The sequence below is a fragment of the Myotis nattereri genome (genome assembly GCF_964212035.1).
Source record: "Myotis nattereri genome assembly, chromosome: 3".
NCBI lineage: Eukaryota > Metazoa > Chordata > Mammalia > Chiroptera > Vespertilionidae > Myotis > Myotis nattereri.
In genome coordinates, this window is record NC_138077.1 from 200,626,847 (window position 1) to 200,637,033 (window position 10,187).

Below are 10,187 nucleotides of genomic sequence, written 5' to 3' on the forward strand. Positions count from 1 at the left end.
ATTTGGCAGGTGGACTAGAGAAGGGAGAAGGACTTTCCATACTTTATTTTTAAATTATGTGAATGTATTATCTATTCAAAATGTTAAAGGAATTGAAATTTGTAAAATACCCCATGGGAAGAGTTAACCCAGTGACTATGATTCCCACCAAAGGGTGAAAGTCTGATATTCATTCATTCATTCAATAACCTATAGCAATCCAAAAACTTCTTTAGCAATAATAGTTAGCAAGCGTTAGGCACTCCTGTAGCTGTCTACACAGACCAGATCAGGTCCTTTGAGAGGCACTGTGCTGAGTACTTTCATGTACACAGTCTCATTATAATCCTCGGGCATCACAGAAGAGGAATCTGAGGGTGAGAGTTGTTCTTGTCTAAAGTCAACTGCAATGTCCAGGCCCCACCGTCCTGGACTAGGCCTGGATCTGGGCCCTAGGGATATCACGACAAAGATACAGCCCCTGCCTTCTTGGACGTACTACTCCAGTGAGGGAGCCAAGCGTGTGAAACGGCAGCTTCCCAGACGGCATCTGAACAGGGAGGGGAGTGTTAGAGCACAATGTTAGGGGACAAAGGGAACAGAGAGGCTGGGGACAAGGAGAAAGCCTCTCCCACGACACCCTTCTGCCAAGGACAGGCCCTGTAAGCGAGGTGGAGCGGGCCTATGTGGGAGACAACCCCTGCAGCCTCAGCACCAACAATGGACAAAGGCTGCCGGTGCTCCGTGAGAACAGAGGAGATCTGACAACCGCCCCGGCGCGACTGATCCGTGTAGACATCCCTTCTGGACTTTGAAGCCTGAAGTGCTCCCCTGTAGCTGTCTACACAGATCAAATAAGCTGGATGGCTGCCCTATCTTGACTTCACTCTGTGCTGATCCAGTTCCAGCCAGCTCCAGTGCAATCCGACCAAACCATCTGAGCAGAGGCAAAAGCAATTCTCATGGGGAAAGAGAGGCAGAGCCAAGATGTGAGCATTCACTTCGTGCTGCGACTTCAGGGGGGACTGGGTTTTGAGTTAGTTTTAGGAAGCGTCCAAGAAGGGAGCTCTGTCCCTCTCCATGGTGAAGTGGCAAAACTGTTTTGTCTCCTTATAGTTGACAGCCCTTCCTATTCCAGGGCTCATATATGAACACCCCTAAGAGCTAACAATAGATAGCTCTGATCTGGCTCTCAGAAAGACAACCCTACCCTAAAAACAGGCATCGTCCCACTGCACCAGCACCTTTTTATTCTTGGGATCATTCTAGGGGAAACCTTATCCCAGCCTCCTCAGTCCCCCCCAAGCAACAGTGAGGCTCTCCGGAAATCCTTGTCACCAAACTGGCAGGACCAGGCATCTAACAACAAACCCAGAAGCTAAGTGGCATCGTTAACAAGGATTAGAAATCTACATGAGTTCTGACATCTTCTTGCTAGCTATGGTTTCCATGGAAATAGACATCTGCTCTAAGGAGAAAGAAAAGGTGGGGGGAAGCGATGTAAATGCTTTAAAATAATCAGTGTTTTGAAAGATTAATTTTTTTCCTGTCACAACATTAATAGAAATGTTGAGAGATTTTTTGCGTGGCAATTTCTTTCCTTTTCCTTTTTTAATGCAGCAAATGGGTGGGACCTTCCTCTGGAAACCTCCAGATCAAGTACAAAGACTTCAAGATAAAGGGTGGTTCCGGGGATAATAGAACTCTTGGTCTTGGGTTCCTTGCTCGGTTGTGTTGCCTGCCAATCTGTCGCTTCAGGGAGGTCGAGTCCTCACCTCTCTCCAGCTTTTCTAACGATTTCTGAAATTTCACTCAGAAAACTGAAAAAGATGGAAACACCTGGCTGTTTCGTGGCCAAGTTTGGTCTGAGAAGGAGAAGCCTTTCCGGGCTGAGAATCTGAGTGATTTCTGGTCCTGCTCACATGCTAAGGGGAAACCACTTAGATTGGGGGCAGGGGAAAGGCTGACCCCACAGAAGGGCAATTGTTGTAGAAAATGCAGCAACAAGCATATTTCAGGCCACAGTACATTGCTAACTGTTTGCTTTGTGTGGTGTGTCTGCTGCCTGTATGATCCAGTTTTCCTTGTCTTGGCACCGATTCACTGCATTTATCTCTAGCACATCTTTAGTGACTAGCAGGACATGGAGAGTCTTTTAAAATTAGGACTGTTGTTTCAGCAGAGTTGGACATATTTGTTTCTGGGTTTGGGGAGAGGGAGCCCATTGATTAATAAAATGAAGGTATTCTTCTACCCAGTTAGGATGTCAAAGCAGGTGCATTAGTGTAATGACCACTACCTGAGGACACAGCCTTGATCAGGGGAATGGGAGGAGGGGCCTGGGAACCATATTCATTTTATTTTTTCCCCTCGGGCCTTTTTGTGGGAAGAGGGAGGCCAATCATTCTAATCCGATAGCCAGGGTCAGACCAATTTCCTTTGTACCTCTGCTGTGCTTGGATCTATCCAGGCGTGGAGGAATAGTGACCTTGTGGCTCCTTTTGTTTTAAATTTTTTTTAAAAAAGGCCCTGCATCGCTCTGGGGAGCACGTGCTCCGAGAACAAAAGCAACACTTAAGGGCAGTCTGTGTAACTGCTTTTGCTCTTCCTTCTCTATCATCTGGCCAAAGGCAGGCAGAACAGATGGAGTCTGCATTTAAGCCAAGTGACTGTTAGACCAAAGGAGATCAAATTCCAGGGCTTTTGGTCTAAGTCACTCACGCTCTCCCTCCTCAGCTCTGATCGCCAGTTTGGGGACCCGTAGGATGGTAGCGAGAACGCACACAGTGAGGAAAGGGCCACGCCCGTGATCTGTTAGGGCGGAGTGGTTTAGGGATTATGATGATGTCACAATACAGGTGATACGCAGGTGCCAAGGTACGGCCTCGGGTGCAGGGGGCCTTTCCAAGGGTCGTAGAGTGGCATTGTCCTGTCACAAGGGCTTGGGCATCTTAGGTAGAGGCACCGGATGGGACACCGTTGGGGCACTGCGCCATCTGAGTATTGTCCTTTCGACGAAGCGGAGCAAGTAGCCCAACCGAGGCGGAGTCCAGGCAGCCACCCTCGGAGAGGTGCGGAGGGACCCCGCCCCACCCCGCCCCGCCCCGCCCCGTCCTGCCCTTTTCCCAGGGATGGGAGAGCTGGTTCAGATCCAGACCAAGGGCCATGTCCTTTTCCGCCGCTAGACAACCGCCTGGGTCTCCGGTTTACACCTGGGGGGACCCCTAAACGCCCCCACCCCTCGCATTGTCCTCCTGCCAAGCCAGCCTGGACTACATTTCCCGAGGTGCTCCGGGGCCCACAGGGGCGGGGTCCACTGCGCTGTCGGGGGAAGGGGCCGGCACGTGCCGCCCCTCTCAGCCAATGCAGAGCCCTCCGGGGAGGTCACGTGCCGCTGTTTGGCGCTTTTGTGCGCGCTCGGGTCTGTTGGTGCTCAGTGCGGCCAGGCGGCTCGGACCGGGCAGGTGGGTGTGGGCTTCTTGGAGGGGCCTGCAGGCAGCCTGGGGGACGGGATGGACGGGATGGGCTGCGTCTTCGAGTCGGCTCCCAGCTGGGAGACGGCGGGCGTGGCCGCGGGCCCCTGAGGGGCTGATGGGTGGGGGTCGCTGCGCTTTGTGTGTGGCTCGGGCGGAGCCTGGGCTTTGTCCCCACTATCTGGGGGCGCGGCTGCCGTGGGGAAGGGGCGCGGCCAGCTGGGCAAGCCTCCGGCGTTAGCCCCCGGGTGCTGTCGAGGAGACAATAGGGGGCGTGGGTCCCCGTTTGCCTCCCTCACTCCTACTCCAGTCGTGGCCCCGCTGGGGTCCCCATTGTCTGAAGGGCCAGGGAGGCGCCTCCTGGCAGCAGCGCCCTTAGGGCCAGACTGCGCCACGCTGGGGCTGCGCCCGCTCCCCGCGATGGTCTTCACCCAGCGACCGTGGGGCCGCGCCCGAGAGGCTAACACCCCACGGAGACTCCTGCCCTGGCGATGCGGGGCGCGGACAGCCAGGGTGGCAGTGGGTTGGGTGGGAGCGCAGGGAGGTGGTGGTGAGCGGGTGTGGAGGCTGGCCCACGGCCCGCTCCCGAGCCGCGGCTGGGTGGGGGGTGGCTTCAAGGTGATTTTGGCGGGAGTGGGGGGGGCGTCCACGGGGAGAAGCCCGGGGTGGGCGGAGTCATCCGATAGGACCGTTAGTCCCGCCCACCCCTCCCCTTTCCACGCTCGCGGGCTCCTGGGTGTTGTGAGTTCGGATTCGAAAAGGCGCGGGGAGGAAGGGGGCGGGGCCAGGGGCCGGAGCATTGAGCGTGTTCTGATTGGTCGGGGGCCGCTTTCGGGCCAGGGCCACGCCCATCCTGGGGGCCGCTGCTGCGTTCAATGCTCTGCTAATGTTAGAGCATTTCTCTGCCTCTGATTTTAATTTCCAGCCGGTAGGGACCTGTAATCTTAGGTTTTTGATACTAGCGTAGGGCCTAGAAGAATCATGACCTTAAAAAAATCAAGATAGGATGTAGAATTTTTCGTGACATAAGGCGACAAATAGAACGTAAAACGTAGATATTGATAAAACTAATTTTGCCCGTTGTTGGACAAGGAGCTTAAGCCCCAAGAACAATAGGAGTTCAACATTACTGGCTAATATTAGCCTGGGCGTTTTGTTTTCCACCATGGCAGACATAGACAAAGCAGGGGTGGGTATTTCATTTGCACAATGAGTTGTAGGCACTATTAAGATGGCTCCGGTCTTACTGTTGAGTGAACTACAACCAACGTTCTATTCAGTTGAAATTTCCCAATGGTTGGTATTTTTTGAGATTTCCATAATTTCTAGTTAATGATGTCTTACTTAATTCCACGATAGTGATTTTTTCTGACATTGATTTATGTGGATGTGATTTGAGGTCCCCAAGGGATTGATGATATATAGAAATGCAAAGAAATTGATTGCATGCTTTTGAAAATCATTTTCAGGGCTTTCCTTGCCAGTGGATTGTGTAGAATATATTGCCAGGCTCTTGTCTTCTGTTCACCATGGCTTCTTCTGGTAGGTAAACGATTTGGGAAAACGGAAATTGTGATGGGCTTATTTATGGTTTAAGAATAGGAGGTGGCTTAAGTCTTAGTCATTAATTTGGTACCTGTGTTTTGGTTTTATAAAGAATATATTTTATAAATTGGAGAATAATTAAAGAAGAAAAAATGGCTATCATTTGAACGTACCGAGAGCTTATAATTGTTTCATTATTAGACGATTTGGCTTGCTCTGAAGCAAAATGTGGAGTTTTGCACAAGTCTTTCTTTTGTTCATGAAAGTGATTGTCAAATACTGATATATCAAAATGGTATTTATTAATCAGAAAATGCTGAACTTTGTTTTTTGGGGACGTGGTATTTACATAATTTCTTGCTTGCAAACACAGCTTCATTAGCCCTAATTCTATTCATTACATTGATTTGGCTTTTAGAAAATTATAGAACAGTTTATTAGAATAGGAAAGCCCTGTTTTTCTGAATACATTATAAATACGATCAAATCCAGATATCCAGGTGAAAGAATTGGAGAAGCGTGCTTCAGGCCAGGCTTTTGAGCTGATTCTCAGCCCTCGATCAAAAGAATCCGTCCCAGAATTCCCCCTTTCCCCTCCAAAGAAGAAGGATCTTTCCCTGGAGGAAATTCAGAAGAAATTAGAAGCTGCAGAAGAAAGACGCAAGGTAAACATCACAATTCACAGAAAATGGTATTTATTAAAGTAATGTGGCAAATCAGTTTTATTTCCACAACAGGAGGAAAACAGAATTGTAGCTAGACAGTGGTTATACTTACGTGAAAATTACGTAATGCCAGTGGCTGGAGGAAAACACCAACCATCATTTATTGAGCTCCTATTATACACCAACTTATTTACTTATATTTTTCTCTTTTAATACAGTGACTCTACAAGGGTAGGTGATAGATACCAAGCTTAGAAAATGGTCTTGAGAATGTTGTCATTTCCTAAGTCATATGGCCAGTGAGTATTGGAGCCAGAATTCAAGCCCAGGTCTGTCTGAAACAAGAGTTCATGCTTCTCATGCTTTTTCTTTGAAAAGGAATTGGTGGATGACTCTTTTTCTGTCTTTTTAGATTTTGGGGGTTTCTTTTGATTTGTGTGTGTGCCTGTGTAGTATTTTTGTTTTTGTTTCCTTGAGAACTATACAATAAAAACTTCAGCCCTGGCTGATTTGGCTCAGTGGATAGAGCGTCAGCCTGCGAACTGAAGGGTCCCAGGTTCGATTACCGGTCAGGGCACATGCCCAGGTTTTAGGCTCAATCCCCAGTGGGGGGCGTGTGGGAGGCAGCCGATCCATGATTCTCTCTTGTCATTGATGTTTCTGTCTCTCTTTTCCCTCTCCCTTCCTCTCTGAAATCAATAAAAAAAAAAGAAAGAAAGAAAGAAAGAAAAAAAGAAAAAACATTTTAAATTGCTAGTAGTGTGATTTTGTTGCTCAGCTGGCATTCTGGTATTGTGGCAGCTTTTCTCTTATGTAAGCTATTCTATTTAAAGTAGACATCTTTAAAAATAACTAATCAGAAAAATCAATAAGCATTAATATGCTTGTTATAGAAAAATTGGGAAACCCAGAAGTTTGTAAATACGAAATTGATTATTTATTATCTTACTTCCTAGAAATAACCATTAACATGTTGGAATATTTCCTTCCATTCAACATTATTCTATTAATCGAGAATTTTACATAAATTCTCATTTAGTCCCCCTTACCAATAACCCTGATTGGGGTTAATGGGTTTAATTTTGAAATTAGGGAAACTAAATCAGAAAAAGGTAAAGTAATAACCTGCCCCCATCAACACAGCAAGTGCAATTTAAATCCAATACAATACATGTAACCACACACGTCCACATATAGACCCCTTTTTAAGCTTCTGTAGCATGTGCTGTGCACTTTCCAGTGCCACAGTTGAATGCACGTACACTAGCCCACTATCAACACTGCAAAGCCTTTCCCCAGGAAGATGGCCGTGTGTGCAGTGATGCATCGCCCCCTACCTGCTCTCCTCTGTCGTTGGTGTTCATGGAAGAAATGCAGCCTAAAGCTGGACAGAGAAGCATTGAGAAATCCACCGAGGCCCTGTAGCCATTAGCCTGTGCTTTATGATTGGGATTTTGCAAAAGAGAATTAACAGAACCAGTGGCAGATGCTCTGTAGTTTTCCTGCAAGTCAGTGCTTCCAAACACATCGGAGTCTGTTTGGTAACAAGCTATTCTGAGTCTGTTGAAGGAGGCACACCATGGTAGTCAAGCTCCAGGGGTCTGGAAGTTAGTGCAGCTTCCACAGAGGAAAGCTTTTCTTGGAGACAGAAATCCTTTTGGCTTAAATAGTAATCTGGAGGCTTAAAATTTGTCATTCATGTATTTTATCAGTATGGTTACACTTTTTATAATGAGCTAATTTTCTCTGGATAGCCTTTGAAGTTAAAGAACAAAATTCTTGATAATAAACTTCCATTTTTTTGCCCTAACTGGTTTGGCTCAGTGGATAGAGCATCAGCCTGCGGACTCAAGGGTCCCGGGTTCGATTCCGGTCAAGGGCATGTACCTTGGTTGCAAGCACATCCCCAGTGGAGGGCGTGCAGGAGGCAGCTGATCAATGTTTCTCTCTCATCGATGTTTCTAACTCTCTATCCCTCTCCCTTCCTCTCTGTAAAAAAATCAATAAAATATATTTTAAAAAATAAAGTTCCATTTTTAAGTGCATCTCACTCAAGTCATCTTGATACCATTAAGCAGTAAACCTTATAAGGATTTCCTTAAGGAGTAATTGGATAAGGTTCTCTGAGCAAACAGTTTGCCAAAGTAAACACAAACACTAGAAAATGATGTTCCTAATATTTAGATTCAGATAATCCAGGGCCCGCTTCAGTGTTATCTGAAGAGATCTCATGTTCTGCCTTTAGTCCCATGAAGCTGAGGTCTTGAAGCAGCTTGCTGAGAAACGAGAGCACGAGAAAGAAGTGCTTCAGAAAGCAATCGAAGAGAACAACAACTTCAGTAAAATGGCAGAGGAGAAGCTGACCCACAAAATGGAAGCCAACAAGGAGAACCGTGAGGCACAGATGGCTGCCAAACTGGAGCGTTTGCGAGAGAAGGTGGGTGTCTCCGCCTGGAAGGAGGCTTGAAGTTTCATGTACCAGTGAGCTGGCTTCCACTAATGGCCTTGATCAAAGGTGTTTGGCATCTTTGTCATCAATTTGGGGGCTTAACATGTTAAATGAGAGGTGTCCTTCCTGCACTGGTGCCATTTGGGGGCTCAGCCCATCTGGTTTTCCAGATGACCTAATAAATTCATGCTTCTTTACCAAAAAAATAAAATAAAATAAAAACATAAATGAGAGGTATCTTGTTTTAAAATAAGATGGAATAGCCCTAGCCGGTTTGGCTCAGTGGGTAGAGCATCAGCCTGAGGACTGAAGGGTCCAGGTTTCGATTCCAGTCAAGGGCAACATGCCTGATTGTGGTCTCAATCCCCAGGAGAGAGGCATGGCAATACCTCTGCCATTGATGTTTCTCTCTCTCTCCTTCTCCCTTCCTCTCTGAAATAAAAATATATTTTTATAAATATAAAAATATATTTATATTATAAATATAAAAAATAAGATGGAATATTCAACAATTTCCAGCATAATAGCACTTTCTTTGGAAGAACAGTAGGAGGCTCAATCATTAGATTCCTCGGATGATCCAGGAAGTTTGAAGATTATGTCTTAGAACTCTTAATTATGTGATTCACATAATATAATTATATAGTAGTCCTCCCTCATCTGTGTGGGCTGTGTTCCAAGACCCCCAGTGGATGCCTAAAACCACAGATAGTAGCAAACTCTGAATGTATACACTGTTTTTCCCTGTGCATACTTGCCTGTGATAACGTTTACGGCTTCTCTTTGGCATATCCACATTGCCAGCATTACTACTCTTGTATTTTCAGGTCATTAAGTAAAAGAAGGGTTACATGAACATAGATACTGTGATATCGTGACAATTGATTTGATAACTGAGATAGCTACTAAATGACTTAATAGGCAGGTAGTACAATGTTAATACACTGGGCAAAGGGATGATTTTATCCTGGCAGGACGAGCGAGACAGCATGAGAATTCATCATGCCATTCAGAAGGACATATAATTTAAAACTTGATGAAATGTTTATTTCTGGAGTTTTCCATTTAACATTTTCATACTGCAGTTGCCCGCAGTTAACTGAAACCATGAAAAGCAAAACCAAGGAAATGGGTGACTACTATATTTATAATATTATTACTTATATAATAAACGTACTGACACTGTGTTGGGCCTCTTCAGGCGGTGTGACTTGGCAGGCTGCTTTATTTGACTGATGTTATATACTGTTTCTTTATAGGACAAGCACATTGAAGAAGTGCGGAAGAACAAAGAATCCAAAGATCCTGCTGACGAGACTGAAGCTGACTAATTTGTTTTGAGAACTGATTTTCTCCCCCTCCCCTTCCTAAATATCCAAAGACTGTACTGGCCAGTGTCATTTTATTTTTGCCCTCCTGACAAATATTCTAGAAGCTGATGTAGGACCATAGGTAGATCCAAATTGTATGATGTTGTTTTAGGGGTTAAAGGGGAGAAACTGAAAGTGTTTTACTCTTTTTCTAAAGTGTTGAGGTCTTTCTAATGTAGCTATTTTTCTTGTTGTACCTTTTCTACTTCAGTACACTTGGTGTGCTGGGTCAATGGCTAGTACTGTTTTGGCTCTGTGAAAACATGTTTGTGAAAAGAGTATGTAGTGGCTTCTTTTAAATTGTTAGATGCTGAATATCTGTTCACTTTTAAATCCCAATTCTGTCCCGATCTTACCAGATGCTACTGTACTTGAATGGTTAATAAAACTGCACAGTGCTGTTAGTGGCAGTGACTTATTTCGACCCAGGTAATAAATTGCCCAGTGATGGAGACCCTCCTAGCTTCTGTTGTGCTGGGTGGGGCCTTTGGGCTGGCGGGAATACCCATCCTGCAAGTTCTCTGCCCTGAGACTTTTGCACCAGAGTTGTTTGCATTGTCTTCTTCCACAATCGTCACTTTGTTGTCATGCTGTGGCCCAGATCAGCTGTTACATAGTCTTTCTGATGTTTATTTGCAAACAAGCGTTTTTTTGTTTCTGTGTCCCTGTTAAAAAGGCAGACTTCAAGCCACAAATGATGTTTCTA

General features: G+C 45.8%; 1 protein-coding gene across 6 annotated transcripts in view; it reads left to right on the plus strand.

Annotated features, from left to right (window-relative positions):
* STMN1 (stathmin 1) overlaps positions 1-9,885 on the plus strand; it is a 45,623-nt gene extending 35,738 nt beyond the window's left edge. For 3 of the 6 annotated variants that reach the window (XM_081086621.1, XM_081086619.1, XM_081086618.1), the window contains exons 2-5: positions 4,922-4,994; positions 5,490-5,662; positions 7,908-8,099; positions 9,371-9,885. In XM_081086621.1, coding sequence (XP_080942747.1) covers positions 4,982-4,994; positions 5,490-5,662; positions 7,908-8,099; positions 9,371-9,442 — 450 coding nt within the window. In that variant the 5' untranslated portion in view covers positions 4,922-4,981 and the 3' untranslated portion in view covers positions 9,443-9,885. Of the gene's footprint in view, positions 1-3,351; positions 3,444-4,296; positions 4,749-4,921; positions 4,995-5,489; positions 5,663-7,907; positions 8,100-9,370 lie in introns of those variants that run through there. The other 3 variants (XM_081086616.1, XM_081086617.1, XM_081086620.1) reach the window with 3 other exon arrangements.
* The last annotated feature ends 302 nt before the right edge of the window (positions 9,886-10,187 follow it).